The sequence below is a fragment of the Hirundo rustica genome, chromosome 6 (assembly GCF_015227805.2).
Source record: "Hirundo rustica isolate bHirRus1 chromosome 6, bHirRus1.pri.v3, whole genome shotgun sequence".
NCBI classification, from domain to species: domain Eukaryota; kingdom Metazoa; phylum Chordata; class Aves; order Passeriformes; family Hirundinidae; genus Hirundo; species Hirundo rustica.
Genome location: NC_053455.1, coordinates 6,682,709 through 6,708,223, shown reverse-complemented (window position 1 = coordinate 6,708,223; position 25,515 = coordinate 6,682,709). Strand labels below are relative to the sequence as shown.

Genomic DNA, 25,515 nt, shown 5'->3' with positions numbered 1-25,515 from the left:
CAGTCAGCACCAAGGCTCTACACAGCCATGTGGAGCTGTTCCTTTAAAAAGAGAAATAACCCCAGCCAAACCACACTGATGTGAGAGTGGGAAGTAGGGATGTGCCAGCTAACGGTGGTGGTTTGCTGGGCTAGGATTTTGCAGTCTGTTGTAAGTGTTCTTTCTTTTTAGTAGAATCACATTTAAAGCAGATCCTTTTAGCCTTCATTTCAAGTGAAAAGAAGTTCCTTTCTCAGCAAAACAAACAATCATAGAAGCATTCAGTTTCTCATTTGCAGAATAAATGATTTTTAGTTCTCTCGAGTCCAGCATGGAAAAAGTCCTCCATCGTTTTACCGGATGCTGTGTTCTCCAAAACATCGGGTTTTTTTAAATGGCTGTTTCTTAATGCTCCACAGCTGAAGGTCCTTCCCTTTACTCTTGGCAGCCTGAGCTGTCTTCATAAGGTGGAACAGGATCTCTCTTTTGTCCTGGGAAATAGTATCAATCCTGCCAGTATTGCACTGAATCCAGAATTACTAATCTGTCAAAACTCCGCTTTTAGTTACTGCAGATGATATTCACGAAATCTGAGAGTTGCATTTTTTTGTGGAATAATGAAATATTACAAAGGCTGTCAAATAATTCAGGGTGAATTCAGATCATTTAGTTATTTGTTTTTCCCAGTGTTTTCCTAGTAAAAGCTGCCTAACTAGTCTGTCTTTCTCATGATCTGTTTTTCCTGTTTGTGCCAATTTGGTTGATAACTATACAGAAGCAGAATAGTTGGGAGGAAATTCCAAAATGTTTCAACTTTTCATTAGCAAAGTGATTGAGAAACAAGGGGAGTTCACTGAGATGTCTGAAACATCATTTTGTAGCTGTGTAGCAAGCTGGGCTGTGTCACGTACATAAGAAAGAAGTCAGTGTGGAAAAGCACCCTCCTCAGAATGGTTTCCTTTTATTATATGTACTGTTTTTGCTTGTTTCAGTCTTCAAAAATCTAAATTTTCATGGGTTTTCTGTCATTTCTTTTGAGGAATCCTTACAAGATTGCAGTATGGTGTAGGTAATATGTGGGGGGAAAAAAACCCTGGTGTATAGGCGGGGTAAAGTTGATCTCTGTGCTGCAGTTATCTCTTGTTTTGTATGGTGCTTTCTTAAGGATTTCGAACTTTAAATGTCTTGTGCAGGAAGGCCATTATTAAAAAAAAAAAAGTGTACAAGTGACACTGCTGTAAAATCTTAGAAGCTGTATTCTGGTTAATTTGTGTGAAACCCTAGAACAAATTTAGGGGAAGCTTCCTTGTCTGAATGAATGCGAGGCATACAGATTCCTCAGTGCAGCAGCTCACAAAGAGTTACTCAGCCAGGTTACTTTTCCAGTTGTGACTAAGGGGCCAATTAGCAGCATCCGGATGAGACGGCAGCGCCTAGGTAAAAATAGATGGCATTTGGAGAAGCTGGGGGCTGGCTTGGAGGAGGTCTTCAGCTGTAGACTGAGGGAAACAAGAGAAAGAGGCACCTTTCAGAAAGGGGTGTTAACAGGAGTAGTACAGGACTGGGAGAAATTCCGTGAACAGGCAAAGGTAGGAGAGGCCCAGAGGAATGGCGAAAAGCAATGCCAAATTAGACCCTCAAACTGACAGGCTTCTGCTGCCAAAGGAATTCCTGAGCTGGGCTCTTACTCCCATTTGACAAGAGCATAAGGCTGGCATTGATTTGAAAATGAAACAAGCTGTAGAATCCTCTGAAAATGACAGGAACCAGAGGTGTGGGTGTACAGCTCTCTGGATTGTTAGCTCTTATGCTCAGGATTGATACATTAATGCCTCTGTCAGAGGCAGGAGTAAGTCACACACGAGTGATGCTTCAGTTGATTTGCTTGAAGGCAATTAGTTGACTACTGCTGGCATCTCTGAGACTAAATAATTAAGTACCATGTGAGGTACAGGGAGGAGAACTGGATGGGCTGGGTTTTGCTTTCTAGCCTTTACAGTTACAACTTTGTCCTGGGACCGAACAGCTTTGATGGTCCTTCTCTGTTGTTATCATAGGATACTGCAGCTGCTGGATTAGTATAGTTAAAAACTCTTTTGTTGCCCCCTGACCTACTTTGGCTGCATGTTAGCTATTGGATTGGGAAAGGGCCATCTGTATATGTGCCTGCTGATATAGCCTGAGCATAAAGGGAACCTAGGATACTGTCTGCCTTCTCGTGATAAACCTCAGTCCAGTGGAGGCAGTTACTTAAAATACTCAGTTTTATTGTGGATGGCTTACTTCACTCAGCATTTAATAGTGTTTTAGTGAATTTGATACTTCATGGAAGAAAGAGAAGGCATGAGGGATGCACCTGAAGCCCTATCTTTAAATACAAAGGGTGTGTTTAAGTTAAAGACTTCTTACTAGTGGTCTAGTGGTGAGCTGGCTGCTTTCTGAGAAGTATGGGCAAGCCAGGAAAGGTGTGATCTGTGTATTCCTCTGGACAGATACAAAGCATGTTTGCTGACTGTACCTACAAAGGCTCTATAAAAATGCTTTCAGAATGTTACGCTATTTCACCAGTAGTGTATTTAAATCACCTCACTTTAGAGTTACCTATATTTGTATAAACCTGCAGAGCACACACTTTTCCTGCTGAGTTTTTCTCAGATAATTTTTTTTGTGGACTACGCAACTGATGTGATTACTCTTCCTTTTTTTTTTTTTTTCTTTTTCCTTTTTTTTCATTAGTAAGCAATGAGCTTTCTGCCAATTAGAGTGAAGGTGTAATCACAGTTGTAATGAACCAGAGTAACACTCCTTGACTTCAGTTTGACCAGGGTGCCACCTTCAAGACGCAGTTTGTGACCACAGCACAGGTGGGGATAAATATTGCTGGAAATCTAATTTCAGTTTATCATCTTCAACAGAGAAGCAGCTTAACTAATGAGTAGCTTGGAAGAGGTAGAGAGGGTAGCAGTTGATGATGAAGGGTATTGTTTGGTAACCACAGAGGAAATGTTTTAATTATATTTAATGCCTAAACTGTTATGTCTGGTTAATATTTGTAACAGTCTAAGCTAGGAAGGCTTTGCAAAATTACTCAAAGCCCAGCAGAGCTATACCTTTGGTTATGTTACTTGCACGACATAACCTTGTCCCTAAAGTTTCTAATTTTCTCAGGCTTGTTCTTGAGAACTTAATACAGAACTTTTAGTTTGTTATGGGTCGAATATTTATTTTTAACCGCAGTATGCTGTCTTAGAATCATAGTGATATTGCAGAGGGTCTGAGTAACTTTTAGAGAAATTCATGTGCAAAAGCCCAGTGATCATCAGATATATTTGTCTGCCCAGGATTAGACAGCATTTCTGAGGGACAAAACCCCCTATGATGGATTTGCACATATCAGGTAGATAATGTTCTGATGAAAAACCCTGCATTATTTTCTTCAGTGTTTTTGAAGAGGTCAGAGGTAAAGATCTTAAAAAAAAGTCCATGTACCTCGTGCTAGTGTGAGGTTATGATAAAGGTTGCTTTTTAGACAGTTGTAAATATTCTGAAATTAGGTTTTTGAGCTCTAGAACCATGTTAGGGAGATAAAATGCCTACCTCATTTAGGGTTTCAGAAGCAAAATAAAAAGTTCCTGTTCAAAAGAGAGAAAAGTGGCCTTATATTCTGTGTCAGTCAATTTTGCAAGTTTTAGCAAAAGTACCCGGTTTAGGTATAACAGAGCAATAGACTCTAAAGGTGGATAATTACTAGTAAATGAGTTTCACATTTACATTGCTTTGAAACTGAGCGGAGCCATTCTGTGATGGACAAGATCCTATTTCTAAAGGAACAGCTATTTTTTTTACATAGGTATATGTAATGATAATACATAATAACATAAAATACCCAGCATAGCACATATTACACATATTAACTTGACAGGTTATAGACGAGTATTATATAAATGTCATGTTTTTCCCTTCTATTGCTGAGTTGTTCCAGATCCTGAATAATATGAAGATCAAAAAAAGTTGCTGTAGAAGTGGCATAGAATTGCAATGTGTTTCTGTGCACCAGGGAGTGTGAGAGAGCTCTACTGCAATTGCAAAAGCAAAATAAAGAAGATTTATATATTTATTTTCTGTCATTTAGACATATATACTGGGCTTGGCAGTATGAAAAAGGGTGTTCCCTTAACCAAGAGCTTGGCTGATTGGAGTTACTGTCACAAGGAGTTGGATAACAGAGCGTGAGGCTCACAACAAGTGACCATGTCTGAGGAGGGCTGTGGAGCCTGAGCGCTGAGCACCTTTTCAGGGAGTGGGGCGGGGGCAGGAGCCGCCTTTCTGACAAGGAAACCACATGGGTTCTTTGTGGCTGCAGAGTCCTCACGTAGCGTCCTCTGAGTAATGCTTCGGGCTTTCTGAGCTGGCCAGGAGCTGTTATCCCAGTATGCAGATCAGGACATACCTTCAGTTTTTCCTGTGTTTTCCGTGGCTGGGATGCAGCAGGGATTTTGTTCTCGTGCTCAGGAAACAGTGGCCGGTGTCCCCTAGGGACCTGCTGCTGCAGATGGGGCATCCCCTGCAACCCCAGCTTGCTTTTGGCGTAGCGTTGAATCCAGCTCAAGGTGTTGATTCTCATCTTGGGCATCTCAGCGGGCTGAAGCTAGGATTTGAAAAAACTAAATCAATAATGAAGGCCAAACCCCGTGATTTTGTTGTCGTGTAGTGCTGGAGCTTACACTGGAAGGAGAAGATATTAACAATGTATAAGAAGTTGAGCTTTCACTGTGTCCATTTGGGGACCTTGGAGCAATTCCCAGCTTGTTCCTGCATCTTTTGTCATAACTTTGGGGTATGTTTACTAAATACTATTTTTCTTTTTCTTACACAAACATAGTATCTTAACATGTGCAGTTCCATAAATTCCTTACTCCATTACACACACTGTCCCCTGTGTGGAGGGAGTGAGAGAATGAACAGTTGGATTGCGTAGCACGTTACTGGAAAACGTTGGGAGACTATTGTGGTAAATTAGCATAAAGTAGAATATGTTGCTGACTAAATTTATGCTGCCAAATGAGAAGGGAATGGAAATCATGTTTTCAGGGTTCAATTAAACTCTTCTCGATGTATAAACAGGGCTATAGAAATGTGTATTTTATATGTATGCGTATTATATAAGCTAATAAATGTGAATATTTTAAAATACAAGCCTGAGCTCTTAGACAGTGGGTTATGTATGTAGAACAGCTCTCACATAATTATTTGTTTCACTTTAGAATGAAGTATCCCTGTGACTTCTTGGGATAAATTAGTGGGTCAGTGTTAAGCAAAGTAGCAATTCTGGCACTTGCTCTGAGCCTGCTTGGATAAGAGTTATGATTTGGGTTTCCTGTGCTCTTGATTCAAGCTTTTTTGCAAGTGTCTGGGCATTTCTGTATAAATTTCACAGAGCAGCTCTGTAGTTGAAGCAAAATGAATATTGCATATTTTATTTGGACAGATGGCAGTTTCAGAGCACTTAGTAAGCAAGATACATTTTTTGCATTCTTACAGGAAGCATGTACAGATATATAATTTTATCATTATTTCATTATGTAGTTAATGCACTGAAGAAATGAATTGCAATGCAAATCCTGCACTGCCTTGAAGACTGCATTTAGGGTGGAAGGTAACTGTAAGATTGCTGTGACATGTTTGTGTTCTTGTATTTAATAATCATTACAGAGCACTGGGCTCTCATGTCATGCAGAAAAAAAATGTGATCTGGTAAGAATCTTATCAAAAGAAAGACAATAATCCTCTTAAGGATTCTTCTCTTAGATCAGGAGGCCATCATGGGGTTTTTGCAAAGGTGTTTCTTAGTGTCCTGGAAGTTGTAAACATTTTCTTTTTTTTTGCCATCTAAGACACCTGGAAACAATGTCCTGTTCATTATAAATTAAAAAAAATAAAAAATTGTACCCATTGTAGCAAGATAAAGCTGAAGCTGCAATGTAATCTATCATTCTCCCTGTAATTAACAGAAAACAAATACGAGATAAAAAAGATTTGAGCACAGCGCGACCAAGTTGAAATAACGAGCTGAGACTTGGTGTCTATTGATGTTTTGGGTTCCAGTGCTCTACTAAGAACTTGGGAATGGATGGAGGATGGCAGGGTCCTAGAGACCAGCTAGGCAATTAAAAATAAACTAAAAAGCACCTTCAAGAACTGTTAGAGATTTTAAAGAAAAGGGAGACAGTAGCAGGGTGACTTCTATGGAGCATTAAGTTACCATTGTGCAGCTTTGCTCTATATTGGGTGTTTGGGAAATCCCTTGGAAAACAAAGTGGCTTTGTTTACATGGTGTTCCTGCCTCTGGTCTTAGGGATGTGATTGAGGGTAGAGGAGCTGAGCAAGTAGGTAAATTCATCTTTGCATTTGCTCTACCTGTAGCTTTTGCTGTTCAAATGTCTACAGAAAAACCTGACTTTAATTCTGGTGTGCAGCTCCTCCTGGTAAGGGCTGAAAGGAGCTGGTGGAGGGCTCTGCACTGGAGGCACTACCAGCTAGAACTGAGTAAAGGTGTAAAGAGTAACACTCAGTGACTAATCCTGGAGCCTCACGAAACCCAGCTACAGGGATTTCTCATGTAGAGTCAGTCCTGTGTTTGTAACAGAGCATGATGCTAAAATTTGGGAGATCTTCTGAGTTTGTGGATATTTTGATTCTTACACTGAGAATATTCTAACAGCTCTGGGAGTTGCAAAGCATGAGCTGATTGTACTGTGTTGTAGTGTTGTCTCGCAGGTTTGAGTTTTCTTTATACATCTGGCTAAATTAAAACATTAGTGTCAGAAAAAAACCAGAAACAATAAACCATCCAAGAAACAAAAACCAAATGGAAAGATGTCTGTGTTTGTATGCATTTAGATTTTAAAAAAACAAGCAGTGGGGATTTTTTTTTTTCTTTTAATAAAGAACATTTACAATCCATTGCTTTTTTCCCCTTGCCCTTCTTGAAGAAGACTTTGAAAAGTAACCATTCAGTGTTTCATATATAATGCTAGATGGTATTGGGCAGAAAGTGCGTGGCAAAGGTATCCTGACAACTTCTTCACTACTCAGGTCATTGTTTTCGAGTGGCAGGACAAACATGGGCAGCAGCTCTCTCTGGTGACTGTTCAGCAAACAGTGACTTGGGCTGAGTAAAGGGCAGCTTGTACTTTGAAAGTGCAATTCAGTAAAAACCTACTTAAAACAACTGGCATGAACTCTCTGAGCCAGTTTAAAAGAAACTTGAGTCAGTCCAAGAAACTGGCCACAGTAACTCTCAGTGTTTCAGCAAAGTATTTTTTTCTTCTTTTGGGACTTTAAGCCATGTGTTCAAGTTGGGGAATTGAAATAGTATTTATGTGCATTTTTGCCAGCCTTCTTGCTTCCCTGGAAAAAAAGGAAATCACTAAAAATTATTTTGGAAATATTAGTAAAAACTGGTGGGGGGGGAAGAGTAAAAGCAACCTACAAAACTTTTGATCAGCCTGGGGCTAAAATATAAGTGTTAATTTGATGTCTAGGCAAACTCACCATAAGTAATGTAATTGGATATATTAAAGATGTCAGAGTGTCAGGAACCTCCAGATACATGGCTGCTTAATCAAATCTAGCCCCTAACTTCTAACTCCTTCATTCTTGTTTTGCTTAAACACTTTGAGCTACTACTTTTTTATCCTTTTAAAATACTCTACTTTCATTGTGTACACATTCTCCAAATGTTTTTTTCCTCCATCTTCCAAGTCTCCTGCTCTACCTCATTCTCTCTCTCTCCTGGTCTTTTAATAATTTATGTTGTTTCCATGCCTTCTTTAACTTCCTTCTCTCTGTCTACCCTCCTCATAATATTCACGGCCTTTTTGCCATTCTTCCATCTCTGCTGAAGTTTTTTGGTACATTTATCTACTTGCTCTTTTTCCATCAGTTTTGCTCTGAAATCTTGTCATTTGAATCCTCTTCTTTACCTTTTTCTTTTACCACCTTTGACCTGGATCATTTTTGCCTTGAATGGACTTTCAGGTAGAATAGGTAAACTTTGACTGTCTTGGGGTTATTTCATTAAACTCATCCTAGTTCTTGAAGAGCTATTGGGGAAATGTTGAAAATGTTGTCAGTTTACCTAAACATGAAGGTATTGCTGCTTGATTATGAAAAGACAGGGTTCTGCTGAGTGGTGATTATCAGTCCAAGCATAAGGGACGCTATATAGGCCAAATATCTCGTGAGTTTCTATTTTTGTGGGACAACAGTTGGTGTACCAAAATACCCTGGCAGTCTTGTCTTTCATTAATTGCTCAGGAATTCTCACTATCCGACATGTATTTCCTTGATTACATATCATTATCTGAGATGCTTGATGTAACTGTTTCATAACATTCCTCATGTAGGTCAGTGATGTGTGAGAGCACCCAAACTTCTAAAACCTAAGGTCCCTTGGAGTCTCTACTCACTTAGGTGTGCACATCATCAATGCCAGTTTGCACTAATACAGACTTTTGCAGTGAGTATTCATGGAATAATGTTTTGTTATGGCTCATAAATAGCTTTGACAACCAGGCTTGTGGTCTTAGTTCACTTCCAGGTTGAAAGATGTTCACAGCACAGACATCATTGGTGAGAATGAGCAAGTGTTGGTCACAGGTAAATAAACCATAGCCCAAAGGAGTCTTTTCCTTGAAACTTTGGCTGCCATGGCTCTGGATTGAGCTGTATGAAAATGAAGAAACTTAAATTCTTGCCTGCACCGTGCCTGCTGTGGAAATAGACAAAAGGTTCAACTGAAACTTCATAAAGTGTAAAAGTATAAATTTAAAAAATATGATTTATTAAATTCTTTTTATTGCCAAATTGTAGCCCTTCATCCATGGATTATTCTATTCAGGGTCTGAAACTTGAGGTACCACATACGTGAGTAAAAGCAGAATTTTGGTTAATATATCTACATTACAAAATCTGGGCAGTTTATATGACCAAGAATACATCTGTTAAGGAGAACCCCGTGTTGTTTGTAATGCTGCCCCATCTGCATTCAAGGCACTCAAATGATATGTTAGATTTACACTGAGTTTAGAATACCCACCCATGTAAATGATGTTTACTGAATGTCTTTGAAACGACTGGGGAGTGTTATAAGCAGTGGAGGGATTTGTGGATCCAGGAGCCCTGTGGAACAACCCAGGAGACTCCCACTTGTTGAGAATTTGCTCAGTTTGAGTAGGGGCAAATTTACGGCTGGGGAAATAATTCTCAATTTTGTGACAGATTATCTGAATAGATGCTGTTTATCAGGAAATTGGTGGATTATGTCCTGTGCTGCATTACTGATTGTGCAGTTTGAATGATGGTGTGGTAATGTTGTGCTTTTTCTTTCTGAGTGTTTTCACTCAGGAAAGTCAGCTTGAGTTTGTCCCACTGTATTTATTGCTGTGTGAATAATTGTACTGGTTAGATTTTACATATTTGGAGCACAGTGCCTAACTGCTGCCCTGCCTGTATAATTATAAAGTCTAGAGAATGGGTTGGGGAAACAGCTTTGAGAAAAGCACCTCTTATAAATGACTGATTACTGACTTGGCAAAGCATTCATAATATTGACAGCCAGTTAGGAAAATTAAATCAATGCAATCAGGATAGTGATTATTTTTCTCAGGAAGTATTTGTGCAAGAAAAAGAGGGCAAACATTTGTATTTCTTGGAATGTTAAGACCAATATTCTGCTGTGAAAAGTGACCTGTGGAAACGTGGTTGTTCTGTATTTCAGGACTAAGTTAGGGAAAGCTCTGAGCTGGGTGACCCTAGACCTTCTGTTGAAGTCAGCTTCTCAAAGAAAACCAATAGGCTTTCTAATTCAATTTTTCCAGTTTTATTGGAATGAAAACTCAAAAGGTAGCTTCCAAAATAAAATCTTTCCTAGTGATTTGTGAGGGTTAGCTGTAGCAGAGTTTTGTGCACCACTGCCCTCTTTGTACAGTACTTGGTTATATTTGACGTGATTTGGTGAGTGGCAGCAAAGCAGGAGGGGTCTGGGAGATTTTTTTTTTTTGTCACAAGGAGGTTTTACTTAACTAGAAGAAGAATTGTGCTAGGTTTTCTTAGTAACTGGAAGATAAAAAATTGAAGACGAGTTGAGGAATTATTTTGCTATTAAGTCAAAAGGGAAAGTTGAAATTTTGCAACTTAATTGAAAGAGGAAACAATCTGAGGTGGAATGAATGCAGAGTTCTCAGATGCTGGGATATTTATAAGGAAGTTCTTAAAATTAATGTGAATAAAAATGTTACTCTTAGTCTCTCTTCCCCATTTTGGACTTTGGTTTTAGTATGTGTTTTTATTTTTTGTGTTTAATGTGGTGTTTGCTTTTACTATCATACAAGAAGATGATGCTAATTCTCTATGCAAATGTCACCTTCAAGCTAATGAATACCAGTAAAGTATATACTGGAAGCAATAGTTATTCTGAAAGCATTTTGATTTTAATGATTCATAAATGTTCTGATAGTGCATATGTGGGTGAAGGGTAGCATATGTGAGTATACTCTAGTTCTGCTTCATATTTCATACACAATTTGCGTATTTTGTCTGGCTTTATTCTGATTTTGGGCCCTATACTGCCCTGTGTCTGCAATCCCATGGCTTTTCCTCACAGTTGCCGTGCTGCTTTGAGCTGCTCAGTCCCTCCCTACATCTTCACTTCTTCCCTTCCCAGCATTGTATCCTTCATTGCAAAACTGGCAGGAGTGGATCAGGGACCTGATGCAGGTCCTCCCCCTCCCTGGTTGTTCACTTACCAGGGAGAGGAGAGCCAGAGCTCACTTCCATGGATGCAGTTTCTCTGGTGCGTAGTTAGTTGCATAGAATCCAAAACGAGTTCCTTGTAAATTACTTTAATTAAAACATGAATGTAGTATAAACGTTAATATGTTTTTATTGATGTTAGAGACTTCCAATAAAAGTATGCTATCAGATTTTTTTGTCTTTAGTTGATAAAAGGATGCAGAAGGCAGAGACTGATGAGAAGGGAAGGGCTGGTTGGATTAGGATTATTTTGGGAAAAGGCTATTAAGACAGGAACAGAATTGCTTTAGCCATTTTAGAATTAGTATTTCAGCCCTTGCAGTAAAAAGTGTTGGTCCATGTCTTAAAAAAAAAAAAAATTATAGCACTTCCTGTCATTTTTTCTGATAACTTTATAAAAACTTGACTTCAAAGCTCTGATTCTGTCTTGATAATCAGCATTCAGATGTACCAGTGCATGCTTTCACTAAGCCGATTTCCTTTGAATCTGTGAATACTCGCTGTATTTCAAAAGCTCTGTACAGTTTTAAATGGCTAAAGAGAAAACTGACAAGCCTGAAAATGAAATTGTAGCAAAGACCTGAAAATGAGGAGAGTTCTCACAGTCATCCAGACAGAAATTTATCTTGCTTTAAATTTTGGTTTTAATAAATGTATACTCCTCTGTGCATTTGACATAAATCACACGTGCCACTTAATAGTGTCACTTTGATTTTATTTCATGGGCTATTAAAGTATTATGTGTATGTACACAGATTTATTAGAGCAGTTGCTCAATTTTCTGTTCTTTTATGTGAAAGTAGATACAATGGTAATATTGCAAGTTATTAAATTTTGAGACCTAAATGTTTGGCAGTGTGTTAGCACGGGAATAAAATACATTGGAAGCTCTGAGTATTTGCTGAGAAGAAAAGGGTTTGCTTTCTTTCATCAGCCAGCTGTGAACATCTGTAAGCACCTGTGTGTTTCATTCCAAGCTGCTGCATGAAGAAGTTCAGGAGTTCTGCTGTGGGGTCTGTAGGTATGTACCCCAAATACCTGAAAAAGAGCCCCCCACCCCAAACTCTCAAACCAGCTAATGCCATGGTCTGTGTGGGAAGGCTGGGAGCACGAAATACTGATTTTATTTATTTGCACCACTCTTTTCTTGTCTTAGGACCCTCTAATTTTTCAAGTATATTTACTCTCGTATACTTCCCTTTTTTCCAAGTACAAAAAACCTCTGGCATTAGGTGCTACCCCGTTCCCAAGGCACCCCAAATTCCCAGGAGCATTGAGAAAAAACACTGAGTGAAACTTCTTAAGAGTTGTATTCTCTAGTGTGAGTGGCAATTTGCTTAATAAAGAAAAGCAGATATGACCAGAACAATTGGTTTGTGGGGTTTTATTCTGTGGGGCTTTGAGGGTTTTTTTTGTTTGTGTGTTTGTAGGTTTTTTGGTTGGCTGTGGTTTGGTTTTTCTTAGCTTCTCCTATGGCTCCTACAGCCTGTTGACGTAGTCAGACTGGAATGAATTTCATGAAGGGTTTTAGAGTGGTTTTTCTTGAGAAGAACGTAATTATATTTTTTGTTTTGTTCCCACACCTCCAGATACTTAACAGGAGAAAGAAAAAGAAAACAAACTTTTATGACTTATTTTAATGCTTTAGTAATTTAAAAATTTTTATTTAATATGAACCCTGCTTAAAATGAGTGTAATCTTGAGTCATATATATGAGTCTGGTTTTAACTTGTGCTGAATTGTATCCTAATGGGTTCCCACTTAATTTCAGCCTGCTTAATAATGTCCTTGTTGGTCAAAGCAAGCATGTAAAAGTCATGTAGAAGAGTGCAACCAAAACCCCATTACGGCCATGTTACAACATAGAATGTATTGATACCTTTTAAATATTTTCAAGGTCTGTGATGGATTATAGGTGTAATAAAGAGGAAAGGGTGTAAGTTTTAAAAATAAAGCTTTTGAAAAGTAACCAATTGCACTTTTTCCTTTTTTTCAGCCTGTATATAAGGCTGACTTTGAAAGACATTTTTCATCATTTCACTGTTGCCTGCCTGTTAATAACAGTGAATTCTGAAGTCCATTCATCTCCCTATTATTTGAAGGCAGGTAGTCAAGAGAGCAGTCACAGAACTCGGCTTCCCCAGGCCCTTTATGTCCTGTAGGGCTGTAACCTTAGAAAGGTCGTGGATAGAAATGATCTTTTTTGTTGCAGATGAAGGCTAATGAGTTTCTGTGTCTCCTTGGCTCTTCTCAGGTTTCAGCTCTGCCTCCTCTGAGGTGTCTGAATGTGTGAGAAAGGCCTGGCCAGCGGAATGGTTTTAGGGTGCCTGCTTTTGGGACCTTCAGTATTCCAGAGGTGTTTGTGGAGGATTGTTCTCCCATGTAGATTCCCTGTTGAGTCCTGTCACTACTTCAGTGCTGTAAACAGAAACAGGTTGAACAAACTGTTGCATCTTTATTTGTACTGCAATCCATGTTTATTCTTTTTAGTGTTTAAGCACTGGTTTTAATTAAATTGAAGCGCTGTGTTTAAGCAAAACAGATTCGTGGTACTTAAGTCTTAAAACTACTTAAAACTACCATACAATTACTAACACCTCCTCGCATTTGCCAAGTATTCCTTACTACGATTTATTCTTGTGTCAGCAGTGAGAAGTTCCATCTTAGATTGGCCTTTTAGAAGTCTGGGTTTTAAGAAATAAACAAATTCTTTACTATTGAAGCTTTTTTTAAATGAGATCAGGAAAGTGAACCGATGGTTTTTGGTACTGAGGCAGGCATTGGTGCCTTAAATAAAACCAGGTAGCTCAAAGAAAGTGAAGTGCTCGCCAGTCTGAGGACAGACCTTCAGAGTAAAAATGTGGATTTCATTTCTGCAACTTTCTGCTATCGCTATCCTCTTGTGTACATGAGCATTGCATAAATGAAGCTGTCTCTGTATTCTTTTAATGCATTTGGTAAAGTAACGAACAACTTAGAAGTTGACATTCCTTTTATTACTGTATTAAGTCTTGTAATTTGCTGAGAATTAAGAAAAGAGAGCAAAAGTAGTGAATTCTGCTTACTTTATTGGTCAAGCACATATTTTTTGTGAAAATGTTCCTATTGATGAATGTTATGGGTTCATAGTACAGCAAAAAAATCCTCTCTATATTTCAGTGAAATTGGTTTTGCTATGGGAAGTGTCAAGGTGGGGGTAATGACTGAAACTCAAAACTTGTTTGTGGAATTATGGCCTTGCTGTGTATTCATATATATGTATTCATGTATATTCCTACAGGGTTATAAATGATGCAGTGTTTTTAGAAATACAAATTAATCAAGCTTGATGTGTTTGACAGTTCTTTCATCCTTCTTTGGAGTTTAAGTTAACGATGGTGAATACCAGCCTCCAGTCAAAGTAGTTGTTTATTGTAAAATTTGGTCTTGAATACTGGTGTGTTTCCATTCTCTAATTCAGCCTGGACTTTCTTGGTGAACTTTATTTTCCTAATAGCAGTTGATGATTAAGTTCCTTCTACAATATGTTCAAGATCTCAAACACACAACAGTAATACAGTTCTTATAAGTGGTTCATTTGTTAATCTGAGCTCTGTTTTACAAGAATTGTATGAATGCTGCTTTCCTTTGAAATTGATCTTCAGAGAGAAATCCTGTTTTGTATAATAAGATGCCAGACTCACAAAGATTTCCTTTCTTGTTTCATAGACGTTCCATCTTCAGAGCAGCCTGAACTGTTCCTAAAGAAACTTCAACAGTGCTGTGTCATTTTTGACTTCATGGACACGCTTTCAGACCTTAAAATGAAAGAATACAAGCGCTCCACTCTTAATGAACTGGTGGACTACATTACAATAAGCAGAGGCTGTTTGACAGAGCAGACTTACCCTGAAGTAGTTAGAATGGTGAGTTATTTCTTTCTCATGGTCTCTTTTTAAATCCACTTGCAATTCCAGTTACACGCTGTGGGGGAAATTGAACCCTGGAGTAGGTGGATTAAATGATGCCTTTGGCTTGTATTTGCTAATAGACATTGCTTGGAGATAATTCTCCAAAGACAAAAATATTAATTTTTATATATTTTTAATAAAAGTCAAGTAGATTGTGGTTATTATAGTGTCACAAATGTATGAAAGGAAATCTGGATTGTTTCCTGATGGAGAAAGCCAGCAGCCATAAAATCAGATTCCCTCATGTTTCCTCCAATCTACCTTCCTTCTCTTTCTAGTATATATAATGGAATAATTTTTGCAAATTTCTTATCTTTCTTTGAACTTTCTCCAAGCTCTTGGGTGTCTGCTTTAGGCAGAGATAGCTTGAAGTATGCATGGATAATAATTTTAAAATAATAAATGCTGAAAATGCTGTATAGGATTGTTGTGAAAATGTCCTGGTTGGGTTATGTGGATTCACTGCAGGTGCTGTTAGAGTGAGCAAAATTGCTCAACTATAAAGCCATACCTTGTATATAGAAATTGTTAAGTAATAGTGTTTTCAGTGTAAAAATGGAAACAGTACCAGATGCTGCTTGGTGAAGAATGTTCACTGCAACTGGCAAAATCAATCACTGCTTTAAAATGTTTGTTCTGTGCTACTGTACAGAACCCTTATAACCTGTTCTCTAAATGAGAAAGCAATTAATTAAGTATAGATTTGGTGATGTCAATTTCTTAATGGTACTCTGTGCTCATGGAATCCTCTGGCTATGTGCTGTAAGAAGAAAAACGTTAATTCTTTTTGCATTGCATTGTATATGCTTCTCACTTCTATTCTGACACACAGATACATGCTGTGTTGCTTGTCTGTAATACTTAAAAATAGCTGTAAATTGTGACAGAGCCATCAAGCAGTTAATCATTAAGGAAAAAGCACAGAATTAAGGGTGTATGAAAAAATCTTACTATGGCTTCTTTGTGTGTATGCATTGTCAGAAAACCTATAATTATGAGATCACATTCTTCCTCTTCTCCCTCACCCTCTCTTGCCCCCTTCTGTGCTGGACCAATCTTGTGAATGAACTGCTTGCTGTGTTATTTCTTCAGTATGTGAACTCATGCACCATTCAAATACCAGGCACAATACAGAATGACTTTTTTTTTTTTCCTCAATATTTCTGCTGGTGCTGCGCTGTAGTATTTAAACGGTTTGCAAATGATAGTTCAATCTAATGTGTACCCCTTGTGATGAACAAAGTATATCACACCCTTTGCATGGAAAGGATGTTGATACACAGATAACTGCAATAAAATGAGGGACTTTTTCTGGGTGTAGCAGATGCCTCCAAACTCATCCCCTCAGAGAATTTGGTAATTTTTTTCGCATTTCTGTTACTGAGGTTGTATTCTTGTGTTGACTTTGGTTATAGTTGTTTGCTGCAGCAACATCTCTTGGATAAAATCTCTGTAAGTTAGTGTTGCCTTAATTTGGGCCCCAAGAAACAAGAAGAATTTGGTTTGTAATTGTTTAAAAAGTTCAGTTTGAATGATCATAATCTATGAAACAATGTGAAACCCCCTTGGTCCTACTGTCCCTGCAGTCACTTACATTGATTCATACAGCAGTTTTTAACTTAAGGAAATAATGTCTTGCCTAAAGAGTTTGAGAAGCATGGTTTTGAATAATTTCCTTAAATATAGTCTGTATCTACGATACGGAGGAGTTACTGGAAATAAAGATAGAGCCTGAATGTTTCCAGTGGGTTTCATAGATATTTACTAATGGAGCTTAAGAAATTCCAGTTTCAGCTTAGCTCCTTTTTGATAGAAATCTGTCCTCTTGTCTTTTCCTTTCATTGCATGCCCTTCTTCATTCTGCTTTCTTCTACTTTGCATTTGTGGTGCTGAACCCAGGCAGTTTCCTCTTTAGTGCCGGGGTACTGAAGCAGGGGAGGACTGTGAATATTCTCATGTCCTGTGTCTGTCTACCCAGTGATCCTGGCTGCCCAAACCTAATTTTTTTTACAACTAAAAAGATGCCTAAGTATTTAGGGAAGTGGACATTTTTTTTCCTAAAGAATTTTATGAGAAAAATGTAAGTAACTGTAATTGTAAATTAGATTTTGGATTAAACTCTAGCCTGGAACAGCCACCTGAGCTTTGGTGAAGGTGTAAGCAGTTGAAAGCTGGAGTCCCCTAATGGTGCCTGTCACAGCCAGTGGTTGTGTCACACCACAGTTCTTGGTGCATGTGCTGCTGGAAAATCACTTTGGTGGTGGTATTCCATGGGAGCAAGGATGCAGTGCTCTGCTACTGAATTTGTGTGAATCAATCCATAGCGGATACATGAACGATTCCTGTGGATCATTCCAACAAATGCTATTGCAGTGGTTCTGCTGAACCACATCACCAGGGCTTTTGAGGCTTGCAGATGTTTTGTTTTTTGTAGATAGACTGATAAAAATGCTGCTTTTTCCTGCTGGTCTCTGCCTATAAAAGCAAGACTTCTTCACCACTTTGAGCACAGTTACACAGGCCCTAGAGGGAAAGGTAGTTCATCTAATATTATATAGAATATATATATTCTATATATATAGCAGCACATACTGCCTGGTGAAGAGATGGCATTGGTCACTTTGTGCTGAAGCATTGTTCTGTGGTTTATCTTGCTGTTTGCAGTGAGTACGTGTTCTTGTTTCAGGCAGTTTTGTGCCCATAATCATACATTGATACAGACTTAAATGTGCACAGTTGACTTCATGAGTGCAGCTATCACCTTCAGGTACTTTTGGGGGTTTTCACCAAAGGGAAAAGTGTTCACTGGGGAGCTGTCACATTGACAGTCTCAGACCTGTTATGACAGTGAAGAAAACAGCAGTATCTATGTCCTGAGCAAATTAGCATCTTCCCTGACTGCCTGCCACAATTGTCATGGGAGTGTTTTGGTTGAAAGACCAGGATCTTAAAACTGATCAAAATAGAGCCGAGTTTTTTTATGTCCCTTTGAAAGTTCTCTGCCCTGTTATGTTTACTGTTTATGAATCGAAGAATTAATATTTCCTGCATGTCCCTTTGGGCTACTGTGATTTGGAGGTGAAGGGAAAAAAGTTCTTTTGTGAGTTTAAGCATCATCCAGGAGCAGAAAAGAAAAAAAGGTGGACCAATCTAAAGTTTTTAAGGTTACTGGTATTCATAGAGAAGGATTAATAGCTGAAGTGTTTTCTCATCTAAATCATCTAAACTATTCAAAAAATTAATATCAGTGGAAGAGCCTTATTTTGTTTTCAGGTTTTATGATGTACGTGTATGTTAATGATCTCTGTTAGTGACCCAAAAGGTGTTTGGCTCTAGACGTACTAGGCTAGGAAAATGTTGCCAGTAGAATTCTTCAGAAAAGCTGAGGTTTTTTAATTGCTTCTAAAATATAAGGGTTTGAAAAAGTCATTTGTGGTAGCCAGATAACTTATGGATGTTTTTCATGCTGACCATCTAAAATTTATGCCATTAAAAGCTTTATCCGTGCTTGTAATATCACATGTTTACATCTTCTTCCCTTGAGCATGTGATACGATGTCGTAAATAGCTAAATGTGAAACCACTTGGCTGTTTGTCAACCTGTGTGCAAATCTGCTTCCTTAAACCCCTCTCTTTAGCCTGATACAGTGTCTGGCATGCTGTTCAAAAAAATAGAATAAAACAGAATCTCCTAATGACCACCAAAGCAAGTTGCAGAGGCCTCCTCCGTGTCATCAATATCAGTTGATGGGGAGAGCAATTGGGATTTGTGTTAATGGCCATGAGCTGAACAGATGAATTCAGGAGGGTATTGCTCAGCATGCTTCCCCTGCAGTTTGATGTGTTCTTCAGAAGGGCAGATGATATTCTGTAGAATCAGGCAAGTCTTAGGAAAAATGGCCTTGCCAATTAAGCCACACTCTGCTAAGAGGGAAATGCCAGTGATAGGACTTTATGAGCCAATAATTGGACGCTTAATCTAAAATTTATTCCTGTCTGAGCAAAATGTAGGGGCTTAAACTAATGATGCTGGTAGATTAAGTAGTGGTAGTTGAATGAAATAAATGTTTGTTACTATCTGTGGTATCCTGAAGGGTGTGTGTGGTAGAGCTGTTTGTGTTTTATGGATGTTAAGACATAGATTGAGGAAACTGATCCATTTCATTTAAAAAATGGACAAAAAAATTGTTAAATTGAGAAGTCTGGATGAATCTCTTTGTTGGTGAGCAACCTTTCAGCTCTCCTACTTGCTTCTTTAGAAACTGTAAACCTGAGCGCTGACGTTTACGCAACATCAATGTGTGTTTGCCGGCCCACAGGAGATGGCTAATGAAACTCTCTTCAGATACATCTTTTAGAATGGAATTGTGATACTTTGTTCTCTTTTCTAAGTGCTGAAATGCCTCTGGCTTCCCATTGTCATCTTTATCTTTTCTGTAATGGCAAATCGAGTAAAATAAGACTGTAATTTCTGTACAGCTGAAGTGAAACATCATAGATGTCATGTGGCGTAGAGGCTGTGTTAAGCAACACAGGGAAAGAAACTTGGTTAAATCAATACCCAAATAAACACAAAAAATGCATTTTATAGGTCAGGTTCTGGTTTGGGTGTTTTGTTTGGTTTTTTCCCTCTCTTCTTTCTGCTGACATAAATCTAGAGAGACTGCGTTCGTTTTTACTGCAGGTTTGTCTCAACAGATGTGAGAGCAGAGTCTGTTCAGGAGTTTGTTTGTGACAGACCCGTTAAACATAAAGAATATCTTGCTAAGCCATGATTTTTTTAGCATGTTGAGGAACCTATTTTTAGGAAGTGTTCTAGCTGTTAGACTTCATAGGCATTATGGCTTTTATATTTTCTATAGCTTTAGCTGTGTCTTATGACTAAGTATGACATCTTCAGAGTTTCTGTGTTAAAATGTTCTTGGATAGAGATTTTACTGCAGGCCCACCTATATTCAGTCTTACCTTTTTGATTTAACAAAAACCCTGTCTGTCTGTTCCTGTTGCTGCTTGTATTAGATTTCAAAATATAATACTGAATGTCATTTTGAATTTAAAGGAAATAAATGAAATCATATACTCTCACAAGAATTGACAAATCATATCCCTTTCTAATTGGAATTTTATGTAAGTTCAGGAATTCTGTAAAATATTAGGAATTAATCTTGAACTTAAGCTTGACTCAGTGGAAGTGGAACAGGTTTTGAAGCCGTCTGAAATGCTGGAAGGAAAGTGCAATGTCCTTTGACACCCCCCCCCCCAATGTTTTTTGATTAAAAATGGTCATGTAGGTCCAGCAATAATGGAGCAAGCCATGCTATTGTTAAAAAAATACAGAAAAATGACATCATATTTTAAATTCTATTCTTCTTTCTTTAGTGAGGTTTACCAATTCTGTAGAAGCAATAAAAGAATCTTTGATTTCTTTTATGCATTATTTCCAAACACTTTTGTTAGATGTTTTTGTTATTCACCTTCTTTATACACTTAGCACATATTAAATGCTTATTAAAAGAAGAAGCTCTGATGTTCCGTACTCCTCTCAGAAAATCAGTTGGAGGCAGCTCCTCTTGCAGCAATTGTCCCTAATAATTTTTCTGGACAGTCTGTAATTACATTTACCCGTATCCGTTATTCCTGCGGTTGGTCACATAGGCCTCGCATCTGTCAGACTTTATCTGCTTAACAGTTCAGTGACTAGGTCTAAAGCAAAGGAACAAACTGGAAAAACACCTTCTTATTCCAAGAAGCACTTCAGTTATATAACCTATATTTATTTATTTGTTTATTTACTTGAAGGACCTTTACATCCCCACACCCTAGTTTGGCTGTGTCATCCTATTAAGTACCTTCAAAGCATTTTGTCTACAGACAAGCACAGTGTTAATCTTCTTCTGAGGGATTGTTTTCCTGAGTTTTGAATTGTATGTTTTGCTCTTTAGTTTGGAGTGCAGGACAGCATGAGTTTTGTAATGCTGTCTAGAGTTCAAGTTCATGCATTGGCAGGCTTTCCCTTGGTCTCCCGCCTGCTCTAGAGGTGAGGAGCTCTTTCTGCTGGTACTGTGCTTTAATTTGCCCAAGATACTTGAGCTACTGCTATGATTTTTCAGACTGTATTGTAGAATTATCTACAATAATTAGAATCTACAATAAATAGAATTATCTGTGCACACATCAAATAAATAATTCTTCCATTGAATCATCCAAAAACTTTGCTTTTTTTTCCCCTATCACGAGGAGATAGTGGTGAATGGGGTTGCTGGTAGGGTACCCAGATAGTTCTGGTCTAGGTGACCTGGAGTGGAATTGCAGAGCTCCAGTTTCCAGAAGTGGGAAGGTTGTACCCAGGGCTGCTGCCTCTAGGCTGGGGTCTGGACTAACACTTCTAATTCAGATCCAAAGTGTTGTAATCCACCTTGATTCTTGTTAGTGAACAAGATTAGAACAAGGCCTGGTGGCTTTAAACTGGGAGATCAAAAGGTTATGGCTTGAATTTGGAAGGGGTCAGGGACAGATTATGTGTTAGGATGGAATTCTTGACTGTTAGGTTGGTGTGCCACAGGTTGCCCAGAGAAGCTGTGGCTGTGCCATCCCTGGAATAATTTAAAGCCGGGTTGGATGGGGTTTGGAGCAACCTGGTCAAGTGGAAAGTGTCTCTGCCTATGGCAGGGTGGGTTGGAATTAGACAACCTATAAGGTCCCTTCCAACCCAGTGGTTTATTCTGTGCTTCTGTGAGAAGTTTCAGGGTTCATAAATTGGGTTTCAGCATCCACTGCAGGAGTATAGCTACTGCTTTTTTCAGTGCAGGATGTCACTAGAAAGCAACACCTCCCTCTAAGCACACATGGCGTGGACATTGCACTGAGCACCAGCTGTTTTGTCCTACCAGCTCTCTCCTGTTGTAGTTGTGCCAAGGGAAGCATTGCCCAGGGATCTCAGGTTTGCTGCTTCCTCATCTATATGGATGCTACCGCCACTGAAGTGGGTGATGGTAAGCTAACAAGTTGAGGAGCCTTGATCCAGAGCTAAATTCTTGCAGGTTATTGATTGAATTTTTAGAAGACTTAAAGGTCAAGGGAAAATGAGAAGAACTGTTTTCCCCCCCAGCCTGTGATCTGGATTGTTGACTGCGTTCACAATTCAATGTAGTTCATTTTGATGCAGCCAAGTCAAAAGTAATGCTGCTGGGCAAAAGAAGGCACATAATATTAAACCCTGAAAGACTGTATTCAGGCAAGTAGTGGTGCAGAAAAGAACCTGAGCATTGTGGCTTGCCTATCATGGGTATCTTGATATGAATTTCTGGTACACTGCACTGTTCAAAGAAGTGAATGTCTATAAATTAATACGACAATATGCAGGAAAAAAGAGGGAGATGGTCTGGCTTCTTATATATACCCCAGTGCACTTGTGCACAGGTGGGAGGTCAAAGGAAGGAAGCAAAAATAATCACAGGATTAAAAACAAACACAGAAACCAACAACTGCTTGGGTTTAGGAGCTTTGTTTTTCCACTTAACAACACAGAGGTTGAGAGTTGTCATGTCTATATAAAAATACCTGTCTATAGATAGACACATGCTGCATATGCAAATATATATACAGGTGTAAAAGAGATCTGGTGGTTTAACAAGAACCAACAGGGTACCAGGCAGATTCAGCCTTGAGATCAGAAGCAGTGCTGTAGTTAAATTAGTAGTGAAACTTTAGGAGAAGAGAGCTGGTGGAACAGTTTATAATCTTTTAAGGTAAAATTAGATACTACATTTTGTAAGATGTTCTTTAGTCAAACTTCTGGGAACAATTCAGCAGATTTTATAGAGCGATTATAGCTGAGTGAGTGCAGTAGTTGCTTGAGGCTCTAGAATATGTAAATCTGTAAACAATATTGAAAAACTCCACATATGCAGATACATTTCAGAAAAACAAGTCCAGTGTCTTTTCCAGGGGTCATTGTTGTCTCCAGGTTAGCATGGCTTCATGTTATGACTTAATTACATTTTATTGCTTCTCTGTGTTGTTATTATGCACAGCAGTTTAAACATTGTGAGCAGAGATGCTGGGTTTTAATTTTATATGTACATAGGGTTTATTTGGATGATTTCACATACTTTTAATTGAAGAACAGGTGTTCCCTCTAAGCTAAATGGGTATCCACTTTACCCTGGTTTTATGTAGAGAATATATTAAACTTTGCAGTGTGTGTGTTTGTTTTCATTTGAGCTTTCATTCAGGAAGACTATTACTGATAAAAATCTTTGTTTCAAACAGCACAGTGTAGAAGTGCTCAGCTGCAATTCAATTTGTGAAATGTTTCTGTTACAGCATTGTCACTTTTGTAGCACTCCAGTGAGGGGCAAAGAGAGGACTTCTCAAAACATGAATTTTGACTTTAGACTTGAGCCTCTTTCTACCTTATTTTCTAAAAGTTATTTCAAATATAAATGTGGCAATAAAGCTTTCTTGAAGCTTGATGCTTTTACCTGTGTGTTCATAATTTTGTAGTACTGCATTGCGAGGTACCAGCCATCAGATCTGTTCAGAAATTGCAGCTCGCTCTCTGAGGGGGTACAGAGCAGCCTTCCCCTATCTTGTTTGTTTTTAACAAATTGACATTGACTTGTAATTGCCTGGGAGAGTTTTTGTCTTGCTTGTGGTTGGAGTTGGATGTTAGATCAGATCTTGAGAAGAGATTCTTTATTAAGAGGGCAAGTGAAGCACTGGCACAGGTTGCCCAGAGAAGTTATGATTGTCCTATCCCTGGAAGTGTTCAAAACCAGGCTGGATGGGGTTGGAGCAGGCTGCTCTGGTGGGTGGCATCCTTGCCCATGGCAGGATGTTGGAATGAGATAACCTTTAAGGTCCCTTCCAACCCAAACCACTCTGATCCTGTGAGCTGTGCCTGACTGACACACTGACACAGAGCTCGGAGGTTTCTGTGCATCTCCAGTTAAGAAATCTGTCATTTCACCACTTCCAGTTTGATCTTGGATGTTTTCAGTTCAGTGCCAGTGGGCAGATTTAACTGCGTGTTTGGTTGGTTTCTGGTACTTGGGTGTTCAGATTCTGCGTGGTGGAGGAGCTGTGGTGGACTTGGTACACCCAATTTGGTGTGTGCTTCTGAAAGGTACAGCCGTGGAGAGGAGCATGCAGGTGTTTTTGAGGACAGAGAGGGGACATCTCTCTTTACACAACTTTCTAGAATGTTAGAGTTCTGCTTTGCCTTCCAAAAATATCATCTGGGTTTGGAGGTGTTCCTAATCAGCGGCAGACGGAAGACAGTATCGATCCATAGTCATTTGTGTTGGCTTTGGGAGAGGAGTCACTGGGGACTGTGTATGCAGGCTGGCAGGGATGTCCTCTGGCTTGATGATCCAGGAGAGGTCAGGAGAGAATTGATGCAGCTATCCAGCTGAAGGAATTTTGGCATGCTTGCTTGGGCCCAGGGATAAATACTAAATAGCTGCCTTATGCCTATGTGAGAAAAGGTCTTTCCAGATCCATTGTAGCGTGTTCCTGTCTTAGTGTGGTGGCTCTCAGGGTCTCCAACGTGCAGCTGGGCAGTTCATGCATGGAAGGACTTGTTGCCTCCAGTTCTCCCTTAGAGGCTTATAAACATTAACCACCCAGAGGCTACTGATTTAGATAAGCATGCTATAAATTGACACTGCATGTAAATGAGCTGTCGTGCTGTGTTGTGGTGATTAATGTAACTGTAATGGCACACATTATCTCCTAAAGTTATGATAACCTGGGGAAATCACTTAAAGATAACCTGTTCTGTCTGCTCTCCTCAGGAGAATATCTGCATTTTGGCTCCACGTAGCTTATCTCTACTCCTAATGCAAAACAGAAAATTAAAGAGAGCAAACTGCACACTAGGACCATATTCTAGCTTGCATTGCATTTACTCCTGCATGTTAATTTTCTTATGCAAAACCCCATGCTTTTGAGTTGCCTTGAGATTGGCGTTTTTTAATAGGCGCTCTCCAGAAAACGTATTAATTTTGTCCCAAGCTCAAGATCCAGGTGTCAGTGCTGGCACTTGACTAATTGTTGCTGAACCTCTCAAATTTCTGTCCTGCTGGTAAGGCCCTGGCACTGCTTGAGGCTTGGTTTGACTTAATTTGAGCCTTGTAGGAATTTATCTTTGTTTAGCTTTTCATTCTGAAAGTATCTACTTTCCCTTGCAGGTTTTGCTTGTGCCATAATTCAGTATTTGTTCCAGTTTCTAAACAAAACAGCTGATGAGTGATCTGTAGGTACAAGTTTTAATAATACATGTATAGCTAAACTTAAGCAGGAAATTTTCTTTCTTGTTTCAAATGAAATTTAAAGCAGGAAAAAAAAAAAAAAAACCAACAAAAAACAAACAAACAAAAAACCCCCCTGCCTTTGGTTTTCTTAGTTTCTTATTTTGATCCAAATCCTGGGAGAGCTGAGATTTTTGACACTGAAGCGTTAACAAAAAATGCTTGACTAAGTATTTTAGAATCCCAGATGTTTGGATACAAGGTACATTTCCCACTTTTTACTTGGGAATCCTTTGGGCTGTCTACCTTCTTTTGTGTTCTACCATAGAAACTCTCTTGCTAATTCTGATGACTCTCCTCCTCTCCTTGCGTTTTCATATCAGAGATAGTAGAAGGAGGAGCTCAGGAATCCTTGAGGAAAGACAAACTGTAACATGTGTGTATTCCTGGAATAGTTACTTGACCTCTCATGAGATTAGAAATGTTTCTTCTTGAAGGGGCTCTTGAGAGAAGTGAAT

At 38.9% G+C, this 25,515-nt stretch overlaps 1 protein-coding gene across 2 annotated transcripts in view; it reads left to right on the top strand.

Annotated features, from left to right (window-relative positions):
- Positions 1-25,515, top strand: part of PPP2R5E (protein phosphatase 2 regulatory subunit B'epsilon) — a 71,057-nt gene that overhangs the window by 26,203 nt on the left and 19,339 nt on the right. For both annotated transcript variants that reach the window (XM_040066101.2, XM_040066102.1), the window contains exon 3: positions 14,503-14,699. In XM_040066101.2, coding sequence (XP_039922035.1) covers positions 14,503-14,699 — 197 coding nt within the window. The remainder of the gene's footprint in view (positions 1-14,502; positions 14,700-25,515) is intronic.